We start from the raw sequence: 17368 nt of genomic DNA, 5'->3' as shown, positions 1-17368 counted from the left end.
AAACATAATTGACAATCTATGGAAAATTGAATCATTTAAAACAAAAGACGAGAAGTAAGATTACAATTCAGTAATCCCAACAGAAGACAGTTGGGGTTTTTACATGATGGGTCTCGCAATGTTTGGGTCCACTCGTTCTTTTCCTTGCTAGCAACTGGTGGGTCCCATAGGCTGTTTGACCTTGATGACATTATTAAAAACTTTCATTCATTCATTCATGTGTTGACACTATGACTACAAATTTCAAAGAGAACAGAATATAAAAATGACCCTTAAAAATAAAGTGGTTACACATTATTTGAAGCCACCCCTCCCATACACAAAAATGCCCAGCATTAAAATTTCCAATCATGAATGAATAAACGCGTCCAAAGAGGAATCAGGCTTACAAAGATGTGCACTGTTCCCAAAGAATTAGGCCAAATAGATAGAAGAGAGCGGCCCAAAACAAGAAAACAGAGTTTCTTATTCTTTCTTATCATTCCTGATGATAGAAAAAGAAAATTCAAGTGTTTCTTATTCATTTTACTTCTTAACCATTCGAAAATTCAACAAGACAAGGCAATTTAATCTGAAATGGCAGCTGCCAACAGTGGCATGTTGTGATGGTCAAGTTGTGTCTTATTGTTCTTGCCATCAAGGTTCAAATCCAATTGGGGATGAGTTCCCCCATTTGTGGCGTCATTGGTTCATTGCTCCGGGTCAATATGTTTTACCCCTCTTTTAAAAAAACTAAAATCTGAAATGAACAAGCAAGTAGCTGAGGTAGAGATGCAGCTAGCTTATGCAGACAACCAGGCAGTTTAAGAAAACACCCAAGTAGGTCAGCCAGACAACCAAGCACCTCAAGCACCTCAAGCAGACAACCAGGCAGCTCAAACCATTTCTCTATTACTTAATCTGCTAAAATATATACCACCTTGATCGTCAACCTTTGACATCGATGACAGCATATTCAACATAAACAACATAGAGAAACATGGCAAGTGATTGGGATATAACTGTTGCAGTGGATGGAAATAGAAGGGGATATAACTGCTTGAATGTATGGAAATACAAGGTTTCAGCTTTGATTGAGACAATAGAGAAATTTCATATGTGTATGACGCTTCGATTCCTCTTGTTAGGTTGGGATAATTCAAGTAGTTAAAATATATCAAAACCAGGTTATTTTAATTTATAAAGTTGTACAACTTCATTTTGTCTAGTGTGAGATCATTAGAATGGTTATAACAGCAGCATTTTGGCAATGGTCTATATGGAGAGGGATTGTGCACCACATATATTAAGAGAATAATTCTTAGGGCCATTATCTCTTGTTGTTTGCATGCAGAGGGTTGTTCATGGTAAAAATTGTGCCTTCCACAAGAAAAATGTCTGGATTCATAACATCGACAACAACATTTGATACTGATTTATGATCAGAGCGTGTTCTACCAGCATATTTAATTTTTTATGCTTTCTATTTATGCATGGTCATATTGATGTTATTGCTAAATTTGTTGAAAATTTTGTAGGTCCATGGGAATTTCTTCTGTTACATATAATAACTTGATCTATGTCTAGATTCTGTGTCTGTACATCTCTGTATCAATATACATGTTTACTGTTTCTCCTTTATTGTTGAAGATTTTAAGCTCTTTAAGAGTTTGCAATACATATCATTATTTGTTTCTGCAAGGAGATATCTTCTTATCAATTCTATGTTGATGTTTGTATTTTAGGCTTTTTGGAGCTAATGAGGTAGGTGAATATTCTTCAGAATATGCCACACGCAAGAAATTATTCCAGATCATATGTTGGGTAGTGATCAAGAAAAAAATTTCATGTCTGAGGCTGATTTGAAGCACAGAGTTTGAATATTTAATGTATGCAGAAACTTTTTTTTGAGCAAGTTGAGCAATGTATCTTATTGGGACAAATATTGTTCCAGCTGCACTAGATGCAGTGAAAAGCACAAAGCAGATCTTGTGTGGGTCTCACTCAAGTTTTTCTGACAAAGGTGGAAGTAGCATTAACCTTAGTAGAGAACATCCTGAAGTAAGGAATGCTTTAAATTCCTCTCTTATCAGGTCAGTTTACTCTCAGCGGAATGATTTGAGGTTCATTGCTGTGGGAGTATCAAAAGGCGATTACCATGGACCACCTGCTGTTAACGAACACAGTGAAAGTGCTAATGAGGACATCTTGCTTTTCTTTTTTCAGCTAGATTTATCTACCCGGATTCAGGTAGCTTATATCATTCTCATTCAGAATTGCAATGTCAATCTTGTTTTATTATTTGTTCTTGGGTGCGAGTTTCTTGTAATGTAGCTCTTGTCAATTTATTAAGCATTATATTTTGTAACATCTTTATATTAGCTAATCAAAGCCTGTTTGTAGAATTTGAAGTCTTTCTAGAGTGCAAGTGAATATTTGTTGTGTCAATATTGATTTTCAACATATTTTGTAGGGCACAATTGAATATTTGTTGTGTCAATACTAATTCTCTACAGTTATATCCATGCTTTGAATGGCATGGCCTTAACAAAGAAATTTATATTAAGTTTTAGATAATGGAGTGTAATTCATTTGTATTTTCATGCCAAGGGTCTGAAATGTTCAATTGGATATTAGCTGTATCTTCTTTATAAATCTTTGGTATAATATGATTTTGCTACTACATCTGAGGATATTGCTAAAAGTAAATACGTGAGTACAAGTTACTATGATAAAGCATCCTGAGGGTAGGAATTTCGTCATGTCAGTGTGCTTTAAACTTGGATCAATACGAGATAGCTCAGCAATTACAGAACAAGCTTGCAGAGGTATACCTTCTGTAACTAATGATAAAATTATGGGGTTTTAATTTACTTTTTAACTTTCTAACAATGCTGGCATGTGTTTTCTTCTGATAGATTTGTGTTGATTTGTTTTTGTGTTGCTTGAGGCATTTGCAGCTTGAGCAAGAACTGTCTAGACAGAGGGAGTCAATGGTGGGATCTGCATCATCCAAGGATGAAGTTCAAGACAAAGCCATAACAATTTTACGTTTGCGGTGGGGAATATTTGCAACTCTAGTTTCTATAACCAGTTCACAGCTGATATGGCTTTTGTTCTAAGTTGTAAGACATATATGCCAGGGGAAAACATATACACTTAACTCAATTGACATTACCTATAGGCAGTAAATCTGATCCAAAAGAAGCTTGTATTCTTTCTTTAGGCAGACCCCACATTAGTAATGTAGGAAAATGACAAAAGAATAGATGATGGAATGTTGAGCAGGGAAAATATTCAGAGAAACATACAGAAATGCACATGCATTGATTAGATGTTTTGAAGGAACAAAAGTTGTATTGAATTTTATACTATTGATCCATCAATAAAATTTTATACACAACATCATTACACTCTGTTGTTGTCAATAGCAAGGGCGGTGGTGATTTTAACGGAAAACATTTAAAGTACCAATTATATATATATATATATATATATATATATATATATATATATATATATATAAAGCAAAGTATAGATTAATTGCAATCATCTATGAATGAGAGCTTAAGTGATGGGAAATTCACTGATAAACTGATAGATAAATTGTGTGTGAACTCCGAAAAATCATGATTCTTGGAAGTAATGATACATAGGTAAACCATGATGGGTGGCTCTTAAGGAGTAGGATGGGCTGCCTGTAGAGTGTAATGTATGACACAATCAACAAGGCTAACAAATTTTTATATTGAGATAAAATTTGACTTTGAACCACAACTGGATTTCTTGCAGGATTAGATGTTCAACATGATACATGATTTATATGTAGTTGTTGCACGAACTCAGTATAACTGTTGATGCATTATGACAATAATCTAGAAGTGGTGATGCACTATGCTAAATAATGAATGCACCTTTGTTTGTTAAATATAGTTGGCAATGTGGTCAGTTTACCTTGTTGGAATAAACATTGTATTTAAACAAGACTTGTCGCTCATTCAACCATAAGGAAGATCTTTCACACTTTGTTTAGTATAGAAGTTTATTATGGAGGCAAGACATGTTTTGAGTGGATTACCCTGAAGAGTGGAGAATCTCAACATTAACTGTCAGACACTGACAGAATACTTCACAGTAGTCTTATAGAGTTTATGGCTTTTCAGTGGGTGAATTCAGGCATGCAATGCCTAGTTTGTAAGTCTCTGTCGAAGGCATTATGTTCCTAATCCGGAGTAGTTAAGGACAGTTGCAAGGGGAATTTGCTGTTCTAACACAGCATCGGTTGTGGTGGAGCTAACACAACTGTTGTTAGCATAAGCACACCAGAGTCCTGCTATTGTGTTATTAGACATAGTTCCATGTGATAGTGGCAGAATTCCAGTTATGCTATAAACTTATTCATCATGCTTGATAAGCTACTGACTTTTCCTTTTCACATCCATTACATTAAAAATTAAGTTGTCTGATGTAAATCAACTGGGCATTGGATTAGCTTTTACATATGGATGCAATCCTTCAAGAATTCATAATATATATTTATTTCCTTGGAAAATGCACTTAAGTTGTACATATTCTTGTATGTTAACCACCTAATGAATATTACTGTAATTCATTTAGTGGCCAAGGGTAGAGGATCTTTTCATTATTCCATAGCCTTTTATGCAGGGCAGATCTACAGGAGGCCATTGAAAATGAAGATTATGTTTATGCTGCCAAGTTGCGTGATCAAATTTCCAATCTGGAGGTGTGACAGTTTATTTGCAAACTAGATCCTTTGGTGTATAAGTAGTAAATGAAGTAATAAATTGTTGCACTAATCTAAAAACAGAGAATTCCTCTTAGCTTGTAGTATATAGCAGTAAAAATATCAGTACTTGATAGTTTTGACGTTTCTTTAATTTTGGAAACTACAGGCAGATTCTTTAGCAGCAGCAGCAAGGGCAATGGCTTACCAGAATGTGGAGTACAAGTTTCGGCTTGGGCAGAAAGTAAGGCATGCAATTTTTGGTATGAATTATGACCTTGGATGCTTGTGATTAACTTAATGTTAATCTGTTTCTTTTATTTCTACACTGAATAGAAAATTTCTTATTCTGGTCAGCAATTTGTCACTTAAATTTGAGGATTTAAACTAGCCACTAAAAAGTCTTCAATGAAAGAAGACAATATAATTCTCATTTCATTCACTGCATACATGAAATTCCAAAGATTGAGTCTCTAACTAAGAGTTTCCAGCTGACCAACAATGCCCATAGAGGGAAAACAATTAAAATTGGGACCTTCGTTGAGGTTCATTCTGAAATATCAAAATTTCAAATCATCTTATGCTTGTATGGAGAGTGTTTGAAAAGTACAACACAAATAAAAAAAAGCCTTGCAATCCTGCTGTCATTTTATTCGTGATTCTAAATTTAACCTATTTGTCTCATTTGCCTTGAGAAATAATGTCCTGGTTGTTGAGAAACCAAAGCCTCAGCTTGTCTAAGTGACCTCTTGTAATGTGCTCTATCTTGGACCTCGGTTAACCATAAAACAATCCATCTCTACTTGTTTAAATGCCTTGCATCTCTCAACTCTTTTTCATGATTCTGCATTTGACCTATTTGTCTCATTTGCCTTGAGAAATTGTTTCGTGGTTGATGAGAAACCAAAGCCTCAGCTTGTCTAAGTGACCTCTCGTAATGTGCTCTATCTTGGACCTCAGTTAACCATAAAACTATCCATCTCTACTTGTTTCAATGCCCTGTATTTCTCAACTCCTTTTCCTTGAGTGTGAGTGAGATGTGCTCCCAGTCTTGAACATGAGCTTGTATACTATTCCTTTACTTGATTCTACAACCCCTTACCTTTTGCTTCTCTTTAGGAGGTCAACACATTTCCATGCAGTAAAATTAGCATCGTTTGCAAGATCAATCCTTAACCTTGATGGCAGCCTTTCAAGATCAAGAATTGAAACTAATGCATTGTTTATTGTTTTAAAGGGCTCACAAGTTATTTCAGTTGCTTCTATTCAAGTTCAGTGTTTTGTGTTTTAGTAAACTATTCTTTTTTTATTCAAGGCTTTTTTCCACATGCATTTGAGATGCCCAAATAGCTGCCTGTATGTTTCTAAGTTCGCAGGGACAGCTGGGTATCCATTTCTGAGTTTGGAGCTCCTTATTGAGAGAACAATGATGCAAATTCCCATCTCATTTGTGGTAATGTGCTTAATCCCAGTGTTCATGGGTAATGAACGAGTAGAAGCAGCGATCAAATATTATTATGAGGAGAATGCAGATTTATACAATGAAAATCATTTCTAGAGAGCTGAACAACTACCATTTGGTTTTAGTTCTGATGTAATAAACTATATACTAGCTATCTGCCTCGTGTCATGCTATATGCCCAAGAAAACAACACGTGAAATTTCAAAAACTTCACAGCTGCAAGAAATTCGGCAAATATGTCAACATGACTGTAATGTCCCCTTTTTTGGCCTCGGCGAGTGGGAAGGACATAATTTATTTAATTAAATAAGGTTGACTGTGAATTGATATTTTTGAGAAACTTGTGTTTATTTAATTATTATCATGAATATTTCAATGACTTTAGTTGAGGACCAAAAAAATAAAATAACAGAAAGCCATTTTTGGTGGAGGGAAAAATAAATTTAAAATTGACTTTTTCTACGAGTTTCAGTGAAGATTATAAAAGAAGATGAAGAAATTCATTTGGCATTTTGAGCATTTGATAATTGATAGAAACCCCAACTGCAGAGTCGAGTAGATTTTCTTCCTTTTTAGGACAAAAACTTTCAGATGAAGATTGGCTTCAGTGGTGCAAGATGAAGAAAACACACACATATTTAGAGAGGGTGGGGGTGAATCACTATACGGCACTTGTCACTTATTTAAACTTTATCAGTCACAGATCAATAAGTAAAATATATCCACATAGGGAAAATTTGACAATGGAGAACACATGATGTACACACAATTTAATGTTGGAACCTGTTGCTAATTTTTCACCTACTGGCTCAGAACAGAGCCATTATTGCTAGACTAACTGCTAAATTAAAATGTTTATGATCATGCATTTGGTGATGTGAAAACACTTGATATTTCATGCATATAGATGACATTTTATGACGAAAAGTAAAAGCATCACAAAGAGCAAGGATAAACCATAATCTTTTCTTAAAATGTAATTTATTCATTGTGTTTATCATGTTTCACACAGGCTGTGAAACTAACCCATGAAAATAAATCAAAATAAGATCTATGCATGTAAATGTAAATGCAGAAAGTAAAGAACAAGAAAATAAAATGGGTCATGGGTGCCAGCCATTGCTTGGAATGACTGGCTGCGTTGCTGGTTGTCCGCATCTTTGATTCTGCTGCTTCGCTTTCCATGCTTCTGCTCCAAATCTGTAAGTGCGAAAAATGGATTAGATTGAAACAATCTAAGCAATGGCCAACAATCTCACGATCTTACATTCCCTCTCTTTGCATATGCATCTACATCCAAATCCCAAGACCTTGATTTATTTTCTAACATGTTTGTTCCCTGTGCAACATCCTATCTCTGGTAGGTATGCGGATATAACCATAGGCTCCCACAAGGGTTATTGAGCCCGATGTACCTATAAGAGATAGGATCATCGAAGCTGATTAAAAGTACAATAGGAGTATTAAAGGGATATATTCATTTATGAAACCTTTTGCTCTTAAAACATAGAAAGCTACAAGAAGTTCTATATCAATTACATAAAGAAAGAGTATAATATCAAAGGGACATATTGTTCTTTGATTTGAAACCTTTTATTATATCAGATATGCAGATTAAAAGCAACTAACTATTTAAGGGACAAGTTATCAGTAATTTGAAACCTTATATATAATCAAGGATGTGGTAATGTAGGGGTAATCAACAAGCAGAGACGAGAGCAATCAAAAAATTCATAACACCAAGGAGCACAAGAAAGAAGATAAATACCATGATTTCCAGAAAATTGCAGTAGTAAATAGAATCATTTCAGGTTTCATAAAATGATTTTCCATACATTTGACATATTCCAAAGCAACAAATTCCAAATGTTATTTGCTAGCAAAAGAGAAAAAATGAATACAAAGGGCCCATGAATTCAAAGCTCATAAATGACAAACATTTTTTCTTGACATCCTTTGGTAGCAATGTACAAGAAGGGAAATATTTCAAGATTTATCTTCTTTCTGAAGGTATTGCATGAAAGAAGTCCTTTCAGATTTGTGAAAAGTATGCACATTGAATCCTTCCAATAGAGGAAAACGAATGATGAATACAGTACATGGTAAATGATTTAAGTTCTTATTCATACATTCATTTGTAAGTAAGAATTTCTACAGTTAAAACAAAAAAGAAAAAAGAATTTTCCATGTTTATAGCCGAAGCTTGGTGGGAACAAATAAAACGAAAGCATCATTTTTTCCAGTCCACAGACAATTTGTAACTAGTGTGCTGATCAATACAGAATGAGAAACGGAAATACAGGAAGAAAGGAGTATTCTCATTAATGTATGAGTAGAGCTGGATATATTACAGTGAATGAAGCAAATATAGCCATGTAAATACATATCAGCAAGAGAAAGTAGTGCTATCAAATGGTGCTAATCAAAGGTGCATGATAGTTATCTATAACAAACAGGACTCAAGTATTGTTTCTTAATATCTATGACATAATGAACGCAAATCAATTGGGTTGTTTGAGCTCACTAAGGTGAAATGATTAAGGCTCAGAATCCTGCAAAAGAGAAGTTCAAACCAAAGGTGATAAGAGCTACAATAGTTTGCAATTTCTAGAAAGTTTTCATGCAAGAACAGGGAAAAGGGTGCTATGATCCTTTAGAATTTATTTCTTATCAGGTCATTTAAATCAAGAGAAGATCATTGAAAGCAGTTGGAGTTAGAAGAGGCCTGAAAGGCTGGACTTGCACCAACAAAACTTGATGAAGATGGAAAAGAAATCAACCCTCACATCCCTCAATATATGCCATCAGCTCCATGGTATCTCAATGCAGAGGGGCCGAGTCTGAAACATCAAAGGAAATGGAAGTCAGATCCAAACTATTCAAAGGACTGGTATGATAAAGGTGCCAAGGTCTACCAGGCTGATAGATACACAAAAGGTGCATGCATAATTGTGGGGCAATGACACATGATTTTAAGTCCTGCTTGGAAAGGCCTCATAAAGTTGGAGCAAAATGGACAAACAAGTGAATAGCACCTGATGAAAAAGTTGAAGCCTTTGAGTTGGATTATGATGGCAAACGAGATTGTTAGAATAGATATGATCTAACCACATATGCCTGTGTTATAGATAGGTATGATGCAAGGAAGAAATTTTAGAAAGAACAACAATTGATAAACCTGGAGCAGAAAATAATAATCCTGAAGGAGAAGTTGAGGACAGTGATGAGGATGCTCTAAAGGTTGATGAACCTAAGGTTGACGAGAGCAAGCAAATGAACTTTGCTAAGGTAGAAAAACGTGTGCGTACCACAGGAGGTGATAGCACAGGTACAGTTAGAAACTTACGAATTAGAGAAGACACTGCCAAGTATCTTTTGAATTTGGATGTAAATTCATCTCATTATGATCCAAAGACTCGGTCCATGAGAGAGGATCCTCAACCTGACAGTGATCCAAATGAGAAGTTGTACGAGGGAGATAATGAATATAGAACTATTGCCCAAGCTCAGGATTTTAAGCAACTAAATATACATGCATGGGAAGCCTTTGAGAAAGAACAGGATGTTCACTTACAAGAAGTGGCATCCCAAGCAGAATTGTTGTACCAGGAATTCAAAATCAAGAAAGAAAAATTGAAGTCCTAAACGAAGGAGGATATCGTGCTCAGTCAACATCTGAAGAAAAACCTCCGGTTGAGCTACTAATGGGTCAAACTGAGAATCAAATTGAACAGGACAGAGCAAAAAAAAGCTGTGCCAAAGAGCAAGTACGAGGAAGATATTTTCATTAACAACCACACTTGTGTTTGGGGTTCCTGGTGGAAAGATCACCAATGGGGTTGCAAATGTTGTAAATAAACAATAAGGAATAGCTATTGTACAGGGTTAGCAGGATTGAAGCTGCCGAAGCAGCATCTGATCTAATGAAAGCTAACTTGGTTCTGAAGGAATCTGTAGAAGAAAAGCCTCCACAACATGAAGTAAAGAACCTTGCAACGTGGGGTTTTGATGTTCCTGGGGATCTTGTTATTGATCAGAAATGTCTTATAGAGGCTCTAAAAAAGGACGAATTTCACAGCAAAAGATGTAAACCCAGTTCGGGTTATAGAAGGAAAAAAAAGCCATGAGCTGGGTGATTCAAGGGAAAAAACTGTGCCTGAAACCCCTGTTTTGAAAAGGGAAAATGCTGAAAGATTTCATTAATAATGTTTCCAGTAACATCAAGAATCCTAAATGATGACTGAAATCTCAAAAGAATCTCTAGAGTTGCATAAAATTCACCTTCCAGGAATGATACAGCATCAGGTTTCAGCTCCAAATATGCCCATAAATGGCAAAGCTCCAGCCACAAAATACCATGGATAATGCAGAGAAGTGTCGTGATTGATGAATATAGAAGTCAAAATGCAAAACTAAACTCATCAATAGCGGCCATACACCAAAAATATACTCAAGAAAATCATACGCAGACTGCAATATTTCATCCAAACCCTAAGTCTACCCTTCTCTTTCCAAGTTTCTAGAAAGATCGAATGAAGAAATGAAATGAAGTTAGGTGAAAATGCCAACATATATGTTCCTAAAGCAAATCTAATTTTTTTTTGGAATCCACTTGATATTTTTGACGACATTTTTTTTTCTTTCCTAGTTTTGTATCGTGACCATGAATAGGTTTAGGGGTCTCTTTTTTAAATGCTTTAGAATATAAGGTATTCACATATTCTTTGTAATGCAAAATAAAGGTATTTAATGGTGCTTGTAAGCCATTTTATATTTTTATTATCGCTAATGCAAATCTTTATTCTTAAGCGACATGTGTTGTTCTAAAGAGTCAATTAAGATAAAGTTGTCATTATACTTTGACTTGGTAATTTGAGTTGGTTTGGAGACTTGTGGAGGGAATATAGGAGTTTGCAAGTCGAATTTGACCTTATCTTGACAGTTGAGAGGTCTTTATGGCTAGTTGGAGTTTTTTGTGGGCAGTTTTGAATGAGTCATAGGTGTCATTATGACTTAGTGGAGTGTTTTGAGTGGTTTGGCTTCAGTTTGGAAGGTTCTAGGTCCATTTTTGTTGGCTATTTTCAGGGATCCGACCCAAGTGGTTGGATTTTGGTACTTAATGAGTTTTGAAATCATTATCGTATTCAGTTCAGATTATTGAGAGAAGAGGACTTAGTGATTTTTCTGATCCTTTGTCTTTTTGGTATCATTTTTCTGTTACTCAGTTTTGAAGTGAATATATTTTGAAAGGCAATCATTTTGCAGAATATGAATCTTGTCCTACTGGTTGATACAATTTAGTTACATTAAGTGATTGATAAGGTGGAATTTCGAAGTGTTGCCAGACCTTCTTGTTTAGACCTTTGTCTCGTGTATTGCTTCTTTTTCTGTAAGTGATCATTACACAGGTTGTTAGCCGTGTTATTTGTTTGAATGTTCAAGAACTATCTTGTGGAAGCCTTTTCCTTTCAATTTTCTATCATTCATAACCAGTTGATGAAATCTTTATGTGTAAGGGATTCATAGCGAGTTGTGATTCTGGGATTCTTGTTTGCAAATGGATTAAGTGTCATTTTGAAAGTGTTCATTTCCATAAAGTTGTTTTACTATAGATTAATGCATAGAATTCTCAAGGTTTTCATGTTTCTTAAGTTATCAGTCATTTAATTTCAAGTTTCTCTATCCCTTTTCCTGGAAATTTCAGTAGTTTAGAAGCTAGGAGCCAGCCTTATCCAGAGATTCACTCCATTTTCAAGTGACCCACAACTTGTGAGTGTTTCAAAGTTTCCTTGAAACGTTGGGTTTTGTCAAACTTAACAAGGGTGCAGTTCTAGGTGATAACAACCATTTCCAACATTGAATAAGGGTAATGCAAAAAAGGTGGTCAATGGATTCTTCCTCTTTTTTGCATAAAGGGCATCTACTTGGGCCTTGGTATCCTATTTTCTTAAATCTTTCTGAGGTAAGTGTTTACCATACGGGTAAACTAGATTAATGCACATAGATAATAGATAAGAACAGCAAAACTCTTTATATTATTCGCATATGTCAATACATTACATAATGCTTCTGATGATGAATACAATGATCCCAAAGGGTGTATATATACTTATCGAAGGGCCTTCCGGAAAGTTCTCGAAGGGACCCGTTGGCCACAAGTCGGCTACAAGCAATTAATTCATACTAACCTACCCGTCGGCTGATTTACAATTGTTCACCGACTACATCATCCCCCCCAAAAAGAAAAGTCGTCTCTAGACGACAATACAACAAAACTCAAAATAACAAATAACCCAAGTACATTAATACATAAATACTAAATAGCAGGATGGGTCCTTGGTGTAGTGATCCGCGTTCTCAACTCGTTCAACTTTGCCCACAGCTTGTAGACTTGTTCTTTCCTAACCTTTAGTTTTGCTTCTGTCTCCATCTGAAGCTCTAGAGTTGACTGCATCATGTCTCCAATTTTCCCTAATTCTTTTTCCTTTGCTATCAAGTGATAGAGTGTTTTTCTTCCAGTCGTGTTTAACTTTGGCTTGAATGAGCCACCCTCGGCCCATAATGGCATTGTATCCTTTCCTCTTCAATGGGATCACAATGAAGTCAAGTAGGAATGGCTGTGTTCCAATAGTCACGGGCTGTGCCATGAGGACTCCCAACGGTTTGATTCTGTGCTGGTCGGCTGTTAGCAACTCCCAACTTCTTCCAAGTATCTTCTAGTAGGACGTTTACCCTTGAACCTCCGTCCACAATTGTGTTTGTTAGAACAGTTCCCAGAATTCCCATCTCGACGATTGCTGGATGTCGTCTAGATGTGAGGGCTAATAGCATTGGGTTCGTTGCACATGCTCCGCTTTCCTTCTCCCTTCGGTCCACTGTACTTGCTCCACTTTCCTGCTCCCTTCCGTGTTCTTCTAGTAGTTTAGCAGCTAGAGCGATGTTTGTGAGTGCCGCTCGGAGTTGAGGCATTGAGAGCAGTAGGTCACTTATTTTGACTGGTACTTCAGTTTGTAATATCTTCCGTACGATGTTTTGTTTCGCCCAGTTCCTCGCTAAGGTACCAGTAGTGTCCTTCAGGTGTGTTTTCTCTGCCTACGTTGCTCTTTGGATTTCTGCTCGTGCTTCCTCCAGTTTTTTCTTTTCTTCCATCGGGTCAGGGTACAATTTTGCTTGCTTCCGAGTGATTGCCAGAACCTCCTCTTCGTCCGTCCTGATAGTGATTAAATTCACTCTTGATTTCGGGCACTCAGCATCTTCATGATCTCCCAGATCGCACCATCTGCATAATAACTTTGGTGCATTGGTTGTTGTACAGTCTCGGGCAAAGTGACCCCACAAATTGCATGGACGGCATTGAACGATCGGCCGTTCGTTCGCATCGTATTGAATTCGGCTGCAACTCTCGTTATTATTATTATTAGCATTGTTGTTGTTGGTTTGCCCTTGACGATTGTTTCTATACCCCCTGACGTGGCACCGACATTACTGGTGTTACCGGTTCCTCTTGACGCGGAAGCCTTCTGTGTCAGGAACACTTGTTGAGGTCCTTTTGTTCTCATATTGAAGGGGCATTCCTTTGTGGAATGTCCCATGATCTGTCAGATCTCGCATAACTGGTTCTTTGGACAAGATCCCTTCGTATGGCCTTCTGTCTTGTAGTTTGTGCACCATAGCTCATTTCCCTTGGTCTCCTTATGCATGTTCTTAAATTCTTTCATCATTCGGATCATATCCTTTTGGAGAGCTCGGACCTTCTTGCTGCCCTTTTTGTCATCGCTGCTCTCTTCTTCCGAAGACGCATCGTCGTCTGACTTAGATGAGCTATTCTTCTTCTTCTTCTTCTTTGTTTTCTGTTCACTTTCCAAGTTCATCGCCCGATTGTATGCTTTAGTGTATGACGATGGCGACACAATCTTCATCTTCTTCCGCAACTTCGGGTGTAGGCCTTCAATGAACCATTTTTTTTGCAGCCCATCAGCTGACTTATTTTCCATTTTATTTATTAAGTCATTTAATTTCTCGGCATAGACTTGGATCGTTTTATTCTTCCCTTGTTTTATGTTGTATATCTTGGCTACGATCTCATTGTCATCACGGAGCAGTTAAAATTCGGTGGTAAACTCCTTAAGGTTGTCCCAAGTGGTTAATTTTTGACGATCTGTATCGGCAAACCAATCAATTACTACGCCCCTTAGGGTTGTTGAAAATTGTTGGACCCATTCATTTGTATTTGTTATACCATTCGCCCTCCAAATTGTTTCGCGTGTTTTATAATGTCGGATTGGATTGGCTGTTCCATCACCATCAAACTTTGGCAACTTCTCCTTTGGTCCAACCATTACTGTTCGGGGTTGAGAGATTTGTTGTGTACCTGCGCTGTTCTGCACACCTGTGTTGTTCGGGACACTCATGTTGTTCTATACACCCGTGCTGTTTTGCACACCCGCACTGTTCCTGACAATCGTGCTATTTGGTGAAGAAGGGTTTTCGTTAACTGAAGCTATTTGTTTCGGAAGTGTATCTTGGACAAAGAGTTCACTTCACGCTCGTGCTCCCTTGGCACTCTGAGTCGTGCGAGTTAATCCCCTACCATCTGGATTCTCTTCCCTTGGTGTATGCAGGTTAAAAAACTCCTCCCTTGCTTCTTCCACCAAATCCTGCCGTTGTCGAGTCTCTTCCAACAATTCTTCAATGCTACAGTGTTCGTCTGCAATTTGCTGAAACCTTCATCTGCGTTCGGCCTGTTGTGCCAAGATTAAATTTTCTTGTGCGGTGCGTATTCCATCTTTTCCCTTTAGCTTATTTCTATCCTTGTTAAGCTGATTTGGCATTACTCTGCATTCCTCTACCTTCGTTCTAGGTCCATTAGGCAACGACACCAAATGTTTACCGTACGAGTAAATTAGATTAATGCACACAGATAATAGATAAGAACAACAAAACTCCTTATATTATTCGCATATGTCAATACATTACATAATGCTTCTGATGATGAATACAATGATCCCGAAGGGCCTTCCAGAAAGTTCCTGAAGGGACCCGTTGGCCACAAGTCAGCTACAAGCAATTAATTCGTAATAACCTACTTGTCGGCTGATTTACAATTGTTCACTGACTACAATAAGAACCTTCCTATTTAAAACTAACCATGTGAAAAATCTTGCCTTAGGAAATTAAGCTTTATTCCAACATAATGTTGTAGGGAGGGAGTCGTTTGTACTTCTCTGGAGAGACCTTAGAATTTATACCCCTCCTTTGAATTGTATTCCCCACTCTTGCTTCCATCCCACATCAATTTGTCCTTGCCATAATTGAAAGTTACTCTCATGTTTGATAACGTTCTTTTTAGATCTTCTGCTTCCTTAGGTGGGAGGTTCATGTCCTTGAAATCCTTCCATTTTTAAACCTTTTCCTCCTTCCTTAAAGGTCACATAATCTATAACTTTTTTCCCCATCTAGCTTCAAGTGTCTGTCTTAATTGGGCTAGTTTACATCCTTTTCCAAAGCAACATATCCGCCCAAAGAGTTTTGCCAGAAGAGAGCTTCTTCCCCCCTCCCCAGGTTCCATGTTAGTCTTTCTTGGATGGAGGATCTACAATCCATCATAAAGTTCCAAATTCTTGATCCTCTAGGTAGTGATTTCTCCTTGAATATGTTGATCAGATTAGTATAGCTCAGATATTTCTTTATTAGGATCTTTGCCCACTTGAGATTTGGATTCTTATACATTCTCCATATTAGTGTAGCTTCGAACACTTTACCTTGGATTTTGATGTCCTTGATCCCTACACCTCCTTTGTCTTTTGGTCTGCATACTTTGTCGGTGTCCTAAGCTAATAGGGAATTTATTTTCATTTCCCCTGTTTCCTGCCAAAAGAAAGTCCTAAGGAGTCCATTGATTTTGTCCCTATTTTTTCCAGGAAGATCAATACAAGATAATTGATAAATAGATTGTGCTGAAAGGATAGATTGTATCATTGTTTCTCTATTGGCACAAGAGAGCCATTTTCCTTTCTAGGAATCCATTTTTCTTTTGATCTTTTTTGTAATTTGATCCCATAATTTTGTCAAACGCGCCCCCTTGTGTAAAGGGAGACCCATGTATTTGCAATGTGAACTTCCTCTTTTGAAATTCAAAATTTGGCAAACTTGCTGCTCCAAATTAGGATGGGTATTAAAGGCGAAGATTTTTGACTTCTTAGGGTTAATCTCTTGACCTGATGAATTGGTGTATTGACTTAAAATTGTTTTATATGCTTTTGCCTCCTCTATGGTACTTTCTCCATAAAGCATAGTGTCATCAATAAATTGTTTGTGGGTTGTTGAATCTAGGTCACTAGTTTTGACTTTGGTACCATTTAAAATAAAAATAAGTCACTTAAAAACTAACTGATGGGTCATGGCCTCATTGTCCTTTTTAATGATCATTAAAGTGACTTCATTAAATAGCTTTATTATAAGTTATTTAGTATCATTAATAATACTCCCTTTGTAATAATTTCCTAAGTCAAAACTTAGACTGCCACTACAAATGGGGTTATGACTAGTCATTTGATGCCCTACTAAAATTAGTAACCATCCTCATTTACTTACTATAAATAGTAAGTCCTTAGAATCACTCCAAATGAAGGTAGTAGGAAATTACAATTGATGACATTTTGCACTATGCCATAGTTGTCTCCAATAGCCATTGCCAAATATAGCAACTACTAGGATAACTAGCTTACTATAAGTAAAAGTCCTTCAAACTGCTTCAAATGAAGTGCTAATATTCCAGACTTGGCCAGTATCTGCTCTCCACCTTGGAGATGTCCCAAAATAGTAGATAATAGTGAACCAATATGCCCTCTATGCAAACTGTTGGTGTTTTAAAACGTCATGTTTCAAAAACCCAATGATAGAACAAAATACATCTAGGGGCAGCTACTTTCATTTACAACATACCCATTCAGACATTGGGGCCATCTATAAGGCTATACTCCTACTTCAAGCTCTGCAAGACCTAGGCAAGTGAACCTCAGATTCTTCATATGGTACTAGTATTAAAACATACAACTGAATATTATACAATAGATAACACCCCTGAATTTTCTATGCTTATGCAAACAACATAGACATGAAATAGCTAATGACATGACCTATGAACTTGATAAGTTTAAGTGAGGGCAACTCTTTTCAGATCT

The 17368-nt window shown here is 36.8% G+C and overlaps 1 protein-coding gene and 1 pseudogene across 7 annotated transcripts in view; both read left to right on the top strand.

Annotated features, from left to right (window-relative positions):
- The window catches only part of LOC149564997 (uvrB/uvrC motif-containing protein), a 181945-nt gene that overhangs the window by 34014 nt on the left and 130563 nt on the right, over positions 1 to 17368 (top strand). For all 7 annotated transcript variants that reach the window (XM_089818523.1, XM_089818528.1, XM_089818525.1 and 4 more), the window contains 5 exons: positions 1725 to 2229; positions 2748 to 2807; positions 2940 to 3037; positions 4645 to 4723; positions 4893 to 4986. In XM_089818523.1, coding sequence (XP_089674649.1) covers positions 1903 to 2229; positions 2748 to 2807; positions 2940 to 3037; positions 4645 to 4723; positions 4893 to 4986 — 658 coding nt within the window. In that variant the 5' untranslated portion in view covers positions 1725 to 1902. The remainder of the gene's footprint in view (positions 1 to 1724; positions 2230 to 2747; positions 2808 to 2939; positions 3038 to 4644; positions 4724 to 4892; positions 4987 to 17368) is intronic.
- Positions 8676 to 10312, top strand: LOC149564998 (pre-mRNA-splicing factor SLU7 pseudogene; annotated as a pseudogene).

This window comes from Cupressus sempervirens, chromosome 3, assembly GCF_028749045.1.
Source record: "Cupressus sempervirens isolate cs-2001-9-10 chromosome 3, ASM2874904v1, whole genome shotgun sequence".
Classification (NCBI taxonomy): Eukaryota; Viridiplantae; Streptophyta; class Pinopsida; order Cupressales; family Cupressaceae; genus Cupressus; species Cupressus sempervirens.
This window is presented reverse-complemented; position numbering and strand designations above follow the sequence as displayed.